Source organism: Neolamprologus multifasciatus, chromosome 12 (genome assembly GCF_963576455.1).
Source record: "Neolamprologus multifasciatus chromosome 12, fNeoMul1.2, whole genome shotgun sequence".
NCBI lineage: Eukaryota > Metazoa > Chordata > Actinopteri > Cichliformes > Cichlidae > Neolamprologus > Neolamprologus multifasciatus.
In genome coordinates this window covers 27,299,172-27,315,297 of record NC_140450.1, presented here as the reverse complement: position 1 = coordinate 27,315,297, position 16,126 = coordinate 27,299,172, and the positions used below count along the sequence as shown (strand labels likewise).

The following is a 16,126-nucleotide window of genomic DNA, read 5'->3' as shown; positions in this document are numbered from 1 at the left end:
TCAGCTTTATTATATCCTGTGTGATTGCAGCTTCACAGTGGCAGCGGGGTTATCGCTCTTAGAGCTGAACAGAAAGGGTTTGAAAGAGACTCACATTTAACAGGCAGAGAGGGTCTAATGGGACAAATTTAGTGAGTACACATACATACATTTTTATTACTATTTTAAAGCTCTTCTAAGCTTTGCATCAACCCATTATCTACAATATAGGGAATTCTCTTATTGTAATATTCAGTATTTGTTGTCCTTTTCTGTCTTGACAAGCCAAAGCACGTTAATCTATAACTGTTCTAGCTGAAGATGTTTATGAACTGCAGGTTAATTGATATCAACATGATGTAGCACAACAAATGAAATAGTAAAAAAAAAACAAGAAACACAAAAAACAGGTCATGGTCAAAATAGCAAAGAAATCACACAGCCCAAGAGGATAACAGTGAAACAGTGATGTCATTTGTTTGCCCCCAAGCAGCTTAGTGGTTAGGATGCTGACTCTGAGTAGCAACCATTTTTCTGGGGTTGGCAAAACTGAGCTTTTGTTCTGCTGTTGAATCCGTGTAGGCTCAATAGTAATGTTCTATTGTGGCTGTTTACTACTGTCACATCTAATTATATTATAATGACTCATATATAATAAGCTATTTCTTCTTCTTCTGGCCTCTTCTCCTATAGATCACCACAGTGAACATTAGCCTTCATCACGCCCTATCCCCAGCATCGTCCTCTGTCACACCAACCCTCTGCATGTCCTTCATTTCTTAGTGGTCTCTCTCTTTTCCTCTTGCCTGACAGCTCCATCTCGGACACACTTTGTCCAATATATTCACTATCCCTCCTTTGCACAAGTCCAAGCCATCTCAGCCTTGCCTCTCTGACTTTATCTCCAAGCTGCTCAGCCTGAGCTCTCTCTGATATTCTAATCCCATCCATTTTCGTCACACCCCAAAAAATCTTCAGCATCTTCAGCTTTGCCTTCTCTCTTTTTGTCAGTGCCACTGTCTCCAAACCAAACATCATAGCACGTCTCACTACCATCTTGTATAGTTTCCCTTTCATGCTTGCTGCTGTTCCTCTGTCACATATCACCCCTGTCACTAATCTCCACCCTACCTCTACTCTCATCTTCCCCTCTCTTGTGCTTTGGATGGTTGAACCCAGGTATTTAAACTCATCCACCTTCATAACCCTTACTCCTTGCAGCTTCACTGTTACACTTGTCTCCCTCACATTCACACAAATGTATTGTTTCTTGCTTCTGCTGACCTTCGTTCCTCTTCTCTCCAGAGTATACCTCCACGTCTCCAGGCTCTCTTGCACCTGTTCCCTGCTCTCACTACAGATCACAAAGTTGTCTGCAAACATCACAGTCCATTTAGACTCCTGCCTGACCTCATCTGTCAGCCTGCCCATCAGCACTCCAAACAAGAAAGATCTTAGAGTCAATTCTTGATAAAGTCAAAGGACCTTGCAAAGAAAAGAGTCTGGACTTCTTTAAGTTGCTTGAAGACGTTTCACCTCTCATCTGAGAAGCTTCTTCAGTTCTAAGGTCAAATGGCGGGGAGTCCCAGATTTAAACCTAGTGGGAGCTTTCTTTGCAAGCTCCTTTGACTACAATGACCTGGATGACTGAGAACCTTCACAGACAATTCTTGATAAAATCTCACTCCCACCTTTCAGTCTTATTGCACACCTCACCCTACGATCCCTGTCCTCATACATATATCCAAAAACAGCTGCTGTAGAAAAAATGTAACTCAAGTTCTCTTAATTTGTGCACATACCACCGATCAGGTTTCACTGTTGTTGTGCGGGCCTATTAAAGTAGTGGCTGTGGCCTTCAGTTTTCCCACTCCACCTAGCAGCGATACCGTCACTTCAAATTGCACCCCTTGGCCTATAACTCACAAAATCAGTCAAAAATCCCCCCAACACTGCACACTGTGTTAAATTTGACCCGTTCATGTATAACCTACACTGTAAGAGGTTGCAAACAAAAAAAGACTGGGTGGCCTCTGTTCTCCCTCATTTGTACAGTGCTGCTATGACAGAAGCAGCTTTGCTACCAACTCCTAATTGCAGCACACATCCCAGAGCCTGTCTGTGGCGTCCCTATCATTAAAAGGAGCGCAGCCGGCCATAAAAACACATTACATCACCTTTCTGCTCTCCATGTTTCTGCAGGCTGCGTTTCACCTGTCGCCGAGGAACAACAGCAGCGTGTGATCAGATCTGCTGCTGCGTATACAGGAATAAACAAGCCTCCCTCTTTATTGTACGAAAAACAACTGGAGGGAAACATGGTGGGTAGTGTGAGTGCACCGCTCCCATCAAAGTCAAAACAAAACCTATAAGCCTCTAAGCTGACGGATAAAAATATGAAAAGAGCTCCAGCTGATATTTCACACAACAACTCCGGTGCAGTGACAGTGCTGTTCGCATTAAAACTGAAGGAAGCAAGGCCTCTGTGATCTGTAACTAAACAGAAATATAATTGCTCTCTTCTGCTATAAATCAGCTCTGCCTGCTGAACAAACTCCCCTCTCTTGGGGTGGCTCTGAACATGGGAGATCCAGAACAGGATATAGTAATTAGATTTAGAGACAATCATAGCAGCAGCAGCAGCAGCAGCAGACCACAGGCTCCTTTGACAGCACTTTATCAGTGTGGCCCAGCAACAGGAGTGCACGCTGGATTAGCCGAGGTACCACAGAAGGGTATTTGCTGTTCTGCAGCTACCGTCACCGACGCTGCCAGCTTGGACTTGTGCTCCCGGGCGAAGGCGAAGGCATCTTAATCGGTCTGAGGACGCCTGCAGAAAAAGCCAAATAGAATGTGACACGGTTACTGAGCATGGCAACGCTGCTGGCCGAGCCAATCACACAGAGCCCCGAGTCAGAGCTGAATGCTGCTTGCATCTGTAAACAGATCACTCTCACCTTCACTTTGGCAAACCTGGCAGATTGATATCCGAGTGAAATGGAAGGTTATAGAGCACCAGAAAGACAAACTTGAGAGCTTCACTCCAAAGTGATCAATGATGCGAAGAGCAGTTGTTGTTTGGAGAGAGAAATATGATGGAAATAATAGATTGCAGCACCCAAATTCAGATTTTTTTTAAAGAATTGAATGTGGATGTCTGCAAATGTGTTTTTTTTCTGTCAGAATTTTGAACCTTATTGTTTTTCTTCCAACATCCCCAAGAGCTAACACACACACAGTAGGCACTCCAGAAAGCTTTGATGGTGATTGCTTTCCACCTCTCATCTTCCTCTATGCTTTTTTTCTCTCTCTCTATATATATACACATTTCTTTTTCTTCTTCTTACTTAAAAAAACAAAAAAAAACCCAGCATTGCTCATATGAAAGGACTGCTCATCAGAATCACACTGTGACACCCGAGCGAAGTCACACCTTCAAACCAAGATGACACAGCACACATCAGCGGAGACTTTAGTTAGTTATATAAAACACACTGTCATTACTGCTAAGGCTCAGTAAGAGTCAGGTCATTCCTTCTGTTCTGTCCAGCATTTCCAATGAGTCTGTGAAACAAACAAACCAAAGGTGAGTGAAATAAAAATGTGGTGTTCTTTTTGCTTCAGATTGTTAAACATATGTAAATGTTTGGTTCCCAATTAAAAAATAATGATAGGCGATGTCTGGAGGAGAAGACTGTTGCTTCTGAGCTGAAGAATCCGGTGTCTTTCCGAGGTGTGCTGATTTCCCCGTGCCCCCCCCCCGGCAGAGAAATGGTTGGGAAGTCCCTGATTGCTGGTCTGGTGGTCCTTCTGGTGGCTGCAGTGAGCCTGTTCCTGGGGGTGTTCATGGGTTTGGGGAAGAAAAACACACCTCCCACTTCAGACCACTTCTACTCAAAGGCCGCCGTGGCTGCTGATGCTGGAAAGTGCTCGGAAGTGGGGAGGTAAGACGACATATAGCAGATGCCGTGCTCTTCTGTGCGCGTCTTAGCTGTTAAGTGTATTCTCTTGTTTCCAGGGACATTCTGAGGAAAAACGGCTCTGCTGTGGATGCTTCCATCGCTGCCTTGCTGTGTGTTGGCCTTTTGAACGCTCACAGCATGGGCATCGGAGGAGGGCTCTTCTTTGTCATCTATAACGCTTCCACAGGTGAGCGTGCCTCATTAGTTAGAAATTGCCAGCACAGACAATTGAGGAGACACTGATCAATCAGTCCTCGTTTTCTGCTCAACAGGAAAGGTGGAAACCATCGATGCGAGGGAGACTGCACCCATGAACGCCACTGAAGACATGTTTGGCAACAACACTAAGCTTTCTCGCACAGGTAGCACCTTGCTGTGCTCTGCTGGAGTATTTCCTGGGTGCTGATTGGCCAAATGTAGACCAGATTTCATTTAATTCTCTAAGGTTGTTGATGCTACCCAAGATCAAATAGGGATTTAGAGTCCATCGACCTCTTGTCAGATGTTCACACATTCTTAACAACCTTATTACACCTTCCTTTGCCCCCATTTAAAAGCTCTGGGACGAGAACACTTTATCGATAGATATCTCACACTATCTTGATGTCTCTTAGCACGGTGGTCCCTCACTCAGAGAAGGGGTAGAAAGAGAGAGCTTGTGAAATTCAAATCAGTGGTACTGCTGTTTCTGCGTGACAGGTGGACTGTCCATAGCCATTCCGGGAGAGATCCGCGGTTATGAGATGGCACACAAAAGGCATGGCCGGCTGCCATGGAAGGAGCTGTTTGAGCCCAGCATTGCCTTGGCTCGTGACGGATTTCCGATTGGAAAAGCCCTGGCTCATGCAATCTTAAAAAGCAAGGATTCCATTCAAGGAGATGCCAACATGTGGTGAGGGTGATATTCTCATATCTGAATACTTAATAATACACTGTAAACCGAAAGAAATAGATATTTGGGGAAATGTGTTCACTTTAACTACGAGTTAGAGGAGAAAATACTATGCTTATGCCAGCATGTATTAAGCTACAGCCAGTAGCCTAATACATGTTGTAGTAGATATTCTTGGCTTATTAGACTATTCTTAGCTTAGTTCAGCATCAAACCAGAAACAGGGGAAAACAGTTGTCTGAATCTGCTGCTGCTGGAGGTAAAGCAACCCACCCAGCAGCACATCTAATGATAAATGCCTCATAATTACCCCAGACTCTGAGCTAAATAAATGGCTGACCCTGTTTATTTCACTGAAATAAAAACAGTCTTCCTAGGGTCTACTATTTATATACTATATACTATTCTCTACTTTAGAGAATACAAGAATAAGAAGATGGAAATGAGCATAGCAGGTGTGCTTTAGCAGAAATGACAGAGGTACCAAAATCTAAATGAATCAAAATGTTAGATGGAAATAAAATATCTATAATAACTGTGCTCCATGTCAAACTGTGGCTTTATATATATATATATATATATATAAAAAAAAACAATTGTGAAAATTATTCAGATATTACTCAGTGGCATCTGTGTTTCATTTCTACACCCTTATCCTGCTCTGATAATTGGGTGCATTGCTGTTTAACACAGTGGTTCTTTTTAAAGGTTTCAATTTCTACTTACAATGGCTTTAATATTCTTTAATACATGTTTTCTTTTCTTCCCTCTCTCAGCGAGGTCTTTTGTGATTCTCAGAAAAACATTCTGAAGGAGAATGATATTGTTAGATTCCCAAAGCTGGCTGAAACATACCAAAGAATAGCAGAAGAGGGGCCTGATGTGTTTTATAACGGGACGATGGCACAGAACATTGTTGAGGACATCCAGGCGGCAGGTGCTCTGCTGTATCCTCATCCGCTGTTGTCTTCAGATGCTTCAGTTGTTACTCCTCCTATTGAATTCACAACAACACTTCTGTACTGGTTCCAGGTGGTATCATCACCCTGGAAGATTTGTTGGAGTACCAGCCCGTGCTGAACGAGAACCCTCTGAAGCTGAACGTCGGGGAATACACCATACATGTCCCAGATGCCCCCTCCAGTGGCCCTGTGCTGGCACTCATACTCAACATAGTGGATGGTGAGCAGCCTGGTTGAGTGTTTGTGCAGCCATGCAGAAGAGAGGATGTCAGGTTTCCCCAGGTCGTCTCTAGAATGTTTCTCTCCCTTCTTTGGAAGCAGAAAACTGAGCTGCTGCTTAGTTCTGCCTGCCAAATTTAATTTACCATCAACACTCCATCTGTTCAGGCAGAGAATCATTAAGCCATGCTTCATAATAAAAGTGGCATCATTCATTTAAATTGAGCACTGAATGTGTTCATATATGAAGTTGGAGGGGTGCGTGCCTGCACATTTATTCTATTTGTATTGCAGTTTTTAATAACATGCCATTGACTTTTAGCACAATAACAGAGAAGATCAGATCAGGCCAGTAAATTGTCATCTAACTGTCATTTGCTCCAGATGTATTTATCCTGTGGATATATTGCAGGGTTCAACTTCTCAGACACGAGCGTCTCTACAGCAGAGAAGAAAACTCTGACGTACCATCGCATTGTAGAGGCTTTTCGTTTTGCTTACGCCAAGAGGAGCAGATTGGGGGACCCTCGGTATCTCAACATTACTGATGTAAGGGCTCCAGCTATAATCCTCTTCATTCTTTTTTTGAGCATTTACGGCATAATTTTTCTCACTGTGGCCATAAAATTGTCTCCTGGAAACTCTTTAACTCTTAAACAGTCTGAGATGCCTGTTTTCTCCTCTTTAACTGAGTTGTTTTGCTCCTTTCAGCTAATCCAAAACATGACCTCAGACTACTTTGCTGATGGCATAAGGAGCAAAATTACAGATGACACGACCCACCCAGACAGCTACTATGAGCCCGAGTATTTTGTTCCAGACAACCACGGGACAGCTCATCTGTCAGTCATTGCTGAGGATGGCAGTGCTGTGGCAGCAACGAGCACCATCAATCTATAGTGAGTTTCTCTGACAAGGCTGACATCAAGTCAGTAAATGTGCCTCTCAAAAGCCATGCATGTAAATGAACTGTCTTCCCTACAATGTAGCGCACTGAGTGAAGGTTTAAAAAATGGCTTTATTTCCCCAGCTTTGGTTCAAAAGTCATGTCTCGATCTACTGGGATCATTTTTAATGATGAAATGGATGACTTCAGCTCTCCATACATGACCAATGGGTTTGGAATCCCCCCTTCACCCAACAACTTCATTCAACCAGGTGTGACTGAATTGAGTTATCACACTAGTACTTCTCTAATCCCCCTGTGGGCAGTGACCTTTAGTCAGTGTGATGGATATCAGTGTTTGCTAAATTAAGCCTCATGTTTTTCAAAGATAGATGGTGTTACTAGATTCTTCCTCTGGTTAGGATGATTCAGAGGAGGGCCTTTTACTCATCCTCAGTTTTGCTGCCATACAATAAGCTAATCGCCTCTCTCATTCTGTGGGTCACCGGCTCGTTGTAGTGTCTCAAATAGACTATGATGTGATTGAGCTGAGTTGTTGACATTCAGCATGACTTTGCTAAAACTATCAGGCAGTCAAATCCACCTTCTTTTTACAATCTATTTCTAGGCAAAAGGCCACTGTCTTCCATGTGTCCTACTATCATATTTGACAAAGAAAACCAAGTGAAGATGGTTGTAGGAGCATCCGGGGGCACAAAAATCACCACAGCCACAGCATTAGTAAGTCTAATTCATTCAAATGCATCACCCTCATGTTGACTTGGGAATGTGAAACCTCACATACATGTTGTCATTTTTCTTACCTAAAAACAGGTCATCCTCAACTCCTTGTTTTTCAACTATGACCTAAAGAAAGCCGTGACAGAGCCACGACTTCACAATCAGCTTAATCCAAATATGACAGTAGTGGAGCAGGGCTTTGAAAAGGTGGGTCACACAGACAGCAACATAGCTTAGCAGTATTACAGTTGTATCATAAGCAAAGAATGTGCATGTATGAATGTACTATGCATGTGACCATTAGTGTACTATGACTATAAAAATTGCTGTGAAAACAGGATCAAGCACAAAAGTACAAAAATATGTGTGACAACGAGGATCCAACGACAGCAGAGTTGCAGTTTTTAAACCTCTTTTATTGACCACTTTTCCAAGGAGCAGCTTTCCAGCTGTCCTGCTTCTGTAGCACACACAGCCTCCTGAACAACATCTTTAACAGGGGACGCATGATTAGGTGATGAGGTCAGGTGTGTGAGTCAGCCTCCCTGAACCCACTGCTCCACTGCAGCTGAGCCACAAACCACACCCCGCCGCAATGTTTATGCATATTTTGGAGAATGAATTTGCTGTGCTCATACTTAGATTGTATATTGTTTACAATAGTTGTTTATTGTTTTAGAGTGCAGCATTTTGCTACTTAGCTGAGTGTAGTGGAAAAGAATGTAGTATAATATAAGTATATAGTATGTAGTAAAAGTATAGTATAAAAGAATGAATCTTTGACTTGAAAAACAAAGTTCAAAACAAAAGGGTCACTAGAGCTATAACAAATCCTCCTCATGCTAGAACGTGTGTACTGATTTTCACGACACTTCTTTAAAAAGTTTTTTTTAGCCTTAAAAGAGTGAAAACAATTCATTTCAATTACATTTATCGAATCCTTTTTAAATAAAGAACCAACAAACAAAAACAGCCTCCTCAAGGTGCTTTATATTGTAAGGTAAAGATCCCACAATGATACAGAAAAACTCCCAATAATCTGACAACCCTCTATGACCAATCACGTGGCGACAGCTGGATGAAAAATCTGCCTTTTAACAGGAAGAAACATGCAGGAGAGCCAGACTCAGGGAGGAACAACCATCTGCTATGACCGGTTTGGGGTGAGGGGAGCAAGGCTGGGCAAAAGACACACTATGAAAGAGAGCCAGTAGATTAATAACAACTAATGATTAGAAGTGAGTGAACAAGAAACCCTCCATTCATTGTGGGAAGCCCTCAGCAGCCTAGGCCTATTACAGCATAACTATAAGCTTTATCAAAATGGAAAGTTTTAAGCCTAATCTTAGAAGTACAGAAGTTTTCTGTTTCATGAATCCAAACTCAGAGCTGGTTCCACTGAAGCTCACCCTGAGACAGGATGTTATGATATCACAAATGTTGCTGAAATGCAATAAAGCAGCCCTACGCTAAACTGCCAATAGTATTTACTCCCCCATCCCAAATAATTAAATTCCAGTTCCAATCATTTTCATGGTCACAGGTATATAAAACGGAGCTCTTAGGCATGTAGACTTCTTCAACAAGCATTTGTGAAAGAATGGGAGGCTCTCAGGAAGTCACTGAATTTCAGTGTGGTACCATTATAAGATGTTTCCTGTGCAACAAGTCCAGTTGTAAAATTTCCTTGCTACTAAATATTCCACAGTTAATTGTTAGTGGTATTATAACACAGTGAAGTGACTGGGAGCAACAGCAGCTCAGCCACAAAGAAGTAGGTCACATAAAACCACAGAGCAGGATCACCGGATGCACAAAGTGCATAGAGGTTGCGAACTTTCTGCAGAGTCAGTTGCTACAGACCTCTAGACTTCATGTGACCTTTAGATTAGCTCAAGAACAGTGTGTAGAGAGCTTCATGAAATGGGTTAACATGGCCGAGCAGCTGCATCCAAGCCTTACATCACCAAATGCAAGGCAAAGTGTTGAATGCAGTGATATAAAGCATGCCAACACTGGACTCTAGAGCAGTGAAGAAGTGTTCTCTGGAGTGACGAATCATGCTTCTCTTTTTGGCAAGCTGATGGATGAGTATGGGTTTGACTTTTGCCAGGAGAACAGTACTTCCTGGAAACAGTTTAGGGATAGCCCCTTCCTGATCCTGCATGACTGTACACCAGTGCATGGGTCCATAAAGACATGCATGCACAAGTTTGATATGGAAGAACTTAACTGACCTGCACAGAGTCCTGACATTGATGTATTTGTTTAATATATGCCCTGAAGGACTCCTGCTCAAAAATTATTCCAAAATTCCTCCCAGTGTAATTAGAGGCTAAAATAATACCACTCATTGTATCTGGTTAGAGACCACGTTTCTAAGATTTTTAGGGCCAAGTAACAATACAATACAATACAGCTTTATTTGTATAGCACATTTAAAAGACCAGTGGTACACCAAAGTGCTTTACAATAAAAACAGGAAAATTAAGACAATAAATAAAAGACTATTAACAAAGTACCACATATGTCATCAGGTTAAGGGCACAATTAGTAACAAGTAACAACAGTTTTATCTGAATTTAGCACCAGAGGTCATCCAGACCTTTAGGTCTCTATGATATTCCTTCAATGTGGTGTGTCGCATTTGCCTTCATGGATAGATAAAGCTGGGTATCATGTGCATAGCAAGGATAATGTATGCAATGCCTTCTCATAATGTTACAAAATGGAAGCCTATATGATGTAAACAGAATTGATCCCAGCACAGAACCTTGTGGAACACCAAAATGAACATTGGTGTCTAAGGAGGAATCCCTCCCTACCTACAGCACACTATAATCTCTGTAATAAAATATTATGGTAATCAGTATCAAATGCTGCATTGAAGTCAAGCAGGACAAGAGTCCACTGTCACAGGCAATAAAAGGATCCTTTGTACAGAAGCTAGCACTCTTTGTGTACTGTGACGAGCAGGTGACACTTGCCAGCACATGCAGCCCATTAACAGAGACAGACTGATCATATCTGAGATTGAAGCATTAATTAACGGTAAGACTTCTTTGAGCAGTCTTAATGGGTCCTAATAGACAGGTCGATGATTTTTAGGAAGTAATTATTGAAATTAACTCAGAAAGATCAGAGTCCTTTTTAAAAAAACAAGAACAAATAGAGCAACAAACTTGTTGTTAATCAGATGCCATTTCTCTGCCAGTTACGTGCTTTAAATTGTGCATTTGTGAGTTACACCAGGGAGTCAAGCGCTTGTGATTTGATGCTTTCCTTTTTTTTTTTTAGAGGAACGCTGTGAGGATGTTACACTTATAAGAAAATAATCAACCACTGTGGGAGCAAAGTTTGGGTAGCTGCTCTGTACTGTGTTGGCACACGGTGTTGAAGATATTAAACTTAGTTAAGGCAGTTTTAGAAAGACATCTACTGTAATGAAATGTTTTCCCCACTGTGTAATTCCACATTGTAAATTTACATGTATTAAGAAATGCTCAGACAAAAGAGGGCTTTCAGGGAATACAGTCAAATGTCCAGTTTCTGTGCCACATGTCAGAGTAAGATCAAAAGTATGGTTAAAGAGTGAGTGGTCTCATTAACATTTTGAGAGAATAGATTAAATGCCGTGTTGAGGCAGTCATTTTTACAGTCTACATGGATGTTAAAATCACCCACTACAATTGAACTGACAAAACCAAACAATTGAACCAAAACAGATAAAAACACTGGCAAATCGGGTAGAATGGATGGGGAGATGGATGAAATTTAACAAAAAATAAAAATGTTTTTTTTATTTTTTTTATTAGAGTGTAGGTTAGGAGTCAGGTTTTCAAATGAATTAAAACTCTGTCTCCATTTTTGGTTGATTAAGAAGCTAGAGTGAAAGATTGTTGCTACTCCTCTGTTCCCACCTCAGAGGATTCTGACCGTTAAGATGACTCGGGCATGAAAGTGTTTGATTTTTTATTTCCTTCTTTCTGTGAGGCCTTCAGTCTCCCTAAATTGGCAATTGGTCATCAGACCTTGCACTGAAAGAAAAGCCATAGCATCACCAGAGTCACAAGGATTCATCCTCTGGACACATTGGAGCTCTACACATTTTTAGACATCCCTTTAGCAGGGTTAAAAACACATAGCAATGAGATTTGATAATAAGGAAAGGGAATCAAGTGTTTCTTTATATATTACTTATCTCATTTTAAGTTTTAGATTTATGCACATTGACTTTTACACATGTGCCAACAGCCAGGAAGGTAAAAAAAATAATTCCACATGTGTGCTATGCATTACAAAGCCAAAACTCCTGCACAAGACTATTTCTCTATGTTTTTGTATGTGTGGTGGAACTATGCCAGAGTGTCCTGGAGGGTCTGGTCCAGAAGAACCATGTAACGCAGCTGCTAAGGACTCCAGACTCGGTGGTCCAGGCTGTGGTGCGGCAGGGAGAGCGTCTCTGTGCAGAGTCTGACCCCAGGAAAGGAGGCTATCCTGCGGGATACTGAGCATTGCTGCAATTTCTTCTCAGCTCCCCTCAGCGGGACAGTCTCCTCAAAGACACTCGGACAGAATCACAATGAGACTGTGTCTGCACTGAAGACTTAAGCATTATTTAAGCTACGGAGACACAGCCACTGCGCCTTCTCTGAGATTAATTTAATCAAACATGGAAATTAACTCCACTTCAATACCTCTTTTACTCAATTATTTAACATCACTTCATTTCTTTTTTTTGGCATTAATTTTGTGTTCTGAAGTAAAATGAGAGGTTGTATCTAGTTTGACTCTTGTATCATCACTACTGGATACTGGTCAGGGTTGTATTTGAGAACTGAAGCAGAAACCATTTGAACATTCATTTCAGTTCATGTATGACACATCATTATTATAAACATCCAAATATAAACCAACGCTGGGAATGTCATATTAAGAAATGTTCATAGGTTTCAACAACAAGTTGGAGGTTGTCTGCGAGGTAATATCATTTCTTTTGTAAGGAAAAACCCTTGTTAATACCTGGACAGTTTGTTTGGAAAAGGAGGTTGGTTTATGTGAAACTGGTAAGGGAAAATAAAGAAGCATGAGTTAAAAAAAAAAACAAAAAAAAAAAACAGCTGCAAGCAGGTATACCATGAAGACATCTCAGGTTGTTTGCCTGTTTTACTCAAATGTCTGCCTACATCTTTCTCCTGACGTAAGCTGATGCTGAAATGGACACTATTCAAAAGGAAACTGGCCGTGTTGTTTTCTACCGTGACACTATCACTTCTGAATTGTAAATGTTTAATATCGAGTAGAGGTTAAGTCGATGTATAGTGTATTCTGAAAAATACATTTGCAGATATATTTTTCTAAACATGCATTGTTCATATGCCATGTTTGTTGCCATGCTTGTTATTAAACATTTTGAACAAAGATGTTATATTTTACCACAGAAGCTGTGCTATTTCTGAACCGGGATATTTGGCAAGAAATCTGAGGTTAGTGAGAGTTTGTTTTCCAGAGCTTGGATTCAATGTCGGAATGACCCAAAATTCAATGTTACTCAGATTATGTCTGTCTGCATACCAGCGCTATCATCAATTCTTTTTCATTTTTAACCTCCTAAGACCCGAACTCAGTATAATGTCCTCGTAAGTGGATATCAGGCCCTTGCAGAGAAAATTTAAGTATTTTGTGGACATCACCCAAAATGTGATGTCCACATATGTGGATGGATGGATGGAGGTTAATAAATCAATTTAAAAAAACAAACAACAACAACCATCAATATCCAGACCTGAAGAAAACTACTATAAGCACACAGAGCTATAATGTTGTTTTTTAGCTAAATACCAATCATACTGACCTGTTAATGTGAGCGAGATAGAATGTTTACGCTTCTCTTGGTGCATTATACTAATATAATAACATCTGCCTGTGAAGTAGTCAGACTCGAACGTCAAGGAAGGTGGTAGGGAAGCAGACTATGGAGACATTTCAGGTTTCCAAGGTGAGCAATTTATTTACAGTGAACTTAATTTAATGTAACTTAACAAAACTCCCCCCCCCCCCAAAATAAACTCTATTAACAAACCTCAACACAACACGGCTCTGGTAACACAGTTCACCTCTCCTCTCTCCTGCATCTGGTAGAGACTGGCTTTAAATAGGGCCATCAATTTCCCTCCAATTGCCCAGCCAGTACCACTCACTCAACTGAGGGATCTAAAACTCTACACAGATTATCTAAAAACACAAAACCTCTACACACTTCTAATATGCACATTTACACAACTAAATGGCAGTATTAACGAAAGGAAAAACATTAAACAAATCCCTTTAAACCTTAACACAAACAAAAGGAAGCATCTCTATGGAAAAAGAAACCCCTCCACCTGGTTTGACCAGATGTCATATGTGACATCATCAGGACTGTAAAATGAGGAAATGCCAGGCGGGCGTTTCCCCACACCTGACCCTCATGAAGACTGAAAAGACAAACAAAGTAAGTATGAACAAATGACTTAATCTGTAACATAATAAAATATAAAGAAACATGTAACTGAGTATTTGTCTTAATTTGCAGAATGTTTGATTTGCTGGCAACAGAACGCTTACACAAACAAACCTGGGATAGTGAGTGAAGCAATGTTACTTGACAAATAGCAAATCATAGCAAATACATAGAAACAGAATAATGTGTACAATGTGCAAAAAAAAAAAAAAAGGTAAACACATATGGGACAAATGGAGAACATTGCAACTGCTCCTCCACTTTGTCACACTGCCAAAAACAAACAACAATTACAGCTGAGCCTCGTGGAAATGTCAGTAGTTACAGAGGTTACAAACAAATTCAAGTAGGAGAGACTGGGGATAGTTGTAACATTTTTCACATTTCTGTCTGTAAATTGGAGCTCTTTTAAGGTAGTGGATTCAAAATGTAATGCAAAGTATTTACATATCTCGGCTATTAAATAGTGCAGCTATTTTCTCTGCAGCACAATTACCCATTGCATGGTATGGTCTCAAACACAAAGAGTGAAATGTTACAATTAACCCCATAGTCTGGGTTAGTTGTAACATATCCTGGGGTGAAATGTAACACAATGAAATAAGGGTACTGACAAAACATTAACATGTAATCTTTGTTTATTCAACACATGAATGCACTTAGAGCCATTTATGTAGCTATGCGTGTGTGTGACAGAATGCAGAAATCTAGCTTTTGAACATATGCCAACCCCCTAAAAAAGACAAATTATGGAATTTTCTGCAACTGAATATTTCATTAATTTTGGTTGGTCTTCCTTGAGTTTGGCCTCATTGGCTCAGTGGGCATTATAACCTACAACTCTTGCACCAATTTTGAACATAACAATGAAGCTGAAAAAATGTAGTTGTTCACCAGCATCGCAATTCCATTACTTTTTATCATGGCTTACCTTGGTGTGGTTTGCAAAGTGCTTCAGAAAGATGAGGAAATCTGTTTCTTTCACCCATCCTGATTTATTTCCACTACCAATACTTCCTACTGGTCCATCTCTGACACAGTGGTCTGCATAATGTATGTGTGGGAACACAAACAGTGGAGGAATTGTGTTGCCAATGGCATTAACCGCATATACAAAAGCAACCAGTGAACCTCTCTCTGCTGATGTCGTTGCCCCAACTTGTTTAATATAAGTTAAAGTAATAGTGTGGTAAGTTGTAACATCTGCATTATTGTTACAACTGACCCAGACTCCTATAGCCATGAACTAGCTAACATTACAGCCAACGGCTAAAACATTAGCACTAAAGACCTACACAGAATATATCCCCATAGACATACAAATAACATAATTTAAGTTTGATGAGTTTAACTGCAAAGCAGATAATGCTATTAGAAATTGAAATAAAGTAGAAAAACTTACTTTTTGGCATACAAATTACTTTTTTTCGTGTTAAATTGTCTGTGTTTGACAAAATGTGCTGATTTTTCACATGTGATAGCAGAACTGAATTGGGAATGTACAGGATGAGTCACATCATTTGAAACTTAGCCCTGATTGGAGAAATTGGAAGTGTTACAACTGACCCACGTTACAACTATCCCCGGTCTCCCCTACTTTGCCTAAGTTAAGAGGATCTCTGGAGTTACGGAACCATCGTAATTAGAAAAATTTGTTTTAATGCCAAATGTTGGAAAGATTATTAGTAGTTGTTGACAAATTTTACTATGAAGCTCACGGTGAAACAAGAATGACTGTGATGGCAACAAATATCTGCACCAAACTTCCAGCTGCTCAGACTTTTCAGTCTGAAATTCTGGACTAACTGAACAGCCGTTTTTAAAGTCATTCGATTACAGCAACCTAATAAACCATAGACTCAATATAAAAGACTGACAATATGTTGTCACCCATTCATTTTGGAGAGAGCCTCAGTGTTGGTGTTGTTAGCGCAATTTGGTGGGGCAGAATTTACCATATGAGCACAAATGGGTGTATGTTAT

At 40.7% G+C, this 16,126-nt stretch overlaps 2 protein-coding genes across 3 annotated transcripts in view; both read left to right on the top strand.

The window, feature by feature from the left end:
- LOC146507171 (glutathione hydrolase 5 proenzyme-like) overlaps nt 1–16,126 on the top strand; it is a 46,802-nt gene that overhangs the window by 26,644 nt on the left and 4,032 nt on the right. The gene's annotated exons all lie outside the window — the stretch shown is intronic.
- ggt1a (gamma-glutamyltransferase 1a) lies at nt 3,392–14,467 on the top strand. 2 transcript variants are annotated; one of them, XM_085180595.1, is made up of 12 exons: nt 3,392–3,923; nt 3,998–4,128; nt 4,214–4,303; nt 4,641–4,833; nt 5,610–5,770; nt 5,866–6,015; nt 6,427–6,563; nt 6,726–6,913; nt 7,045–7,172; nt 7,529–7,641; nt 7,735–7,848; nt 10,939–11,134. In XM_085180595.1, exons 1-12 carry the CDS (start codon nt 3,622–3,624, stop codon nt 10,966–10,968), a joined length of 1,737 nt encoding a protein of 578 aa, XP_085036721.1. In that variant the 5' UTR covers nt 3,392–3,621; the 3' UTR covers nt 10,969–11,134. The 2 variants fall into 2 exon arrangements, with proteins under 2 accessions (XP_085036721.1, XP_085036720.1); XM_085180594.1 differs by lacking the exon at nt 10,939–11,134 and adding an exon at nt 12,006–14,467 and having other exon boundaries at nt 3,393–3,923.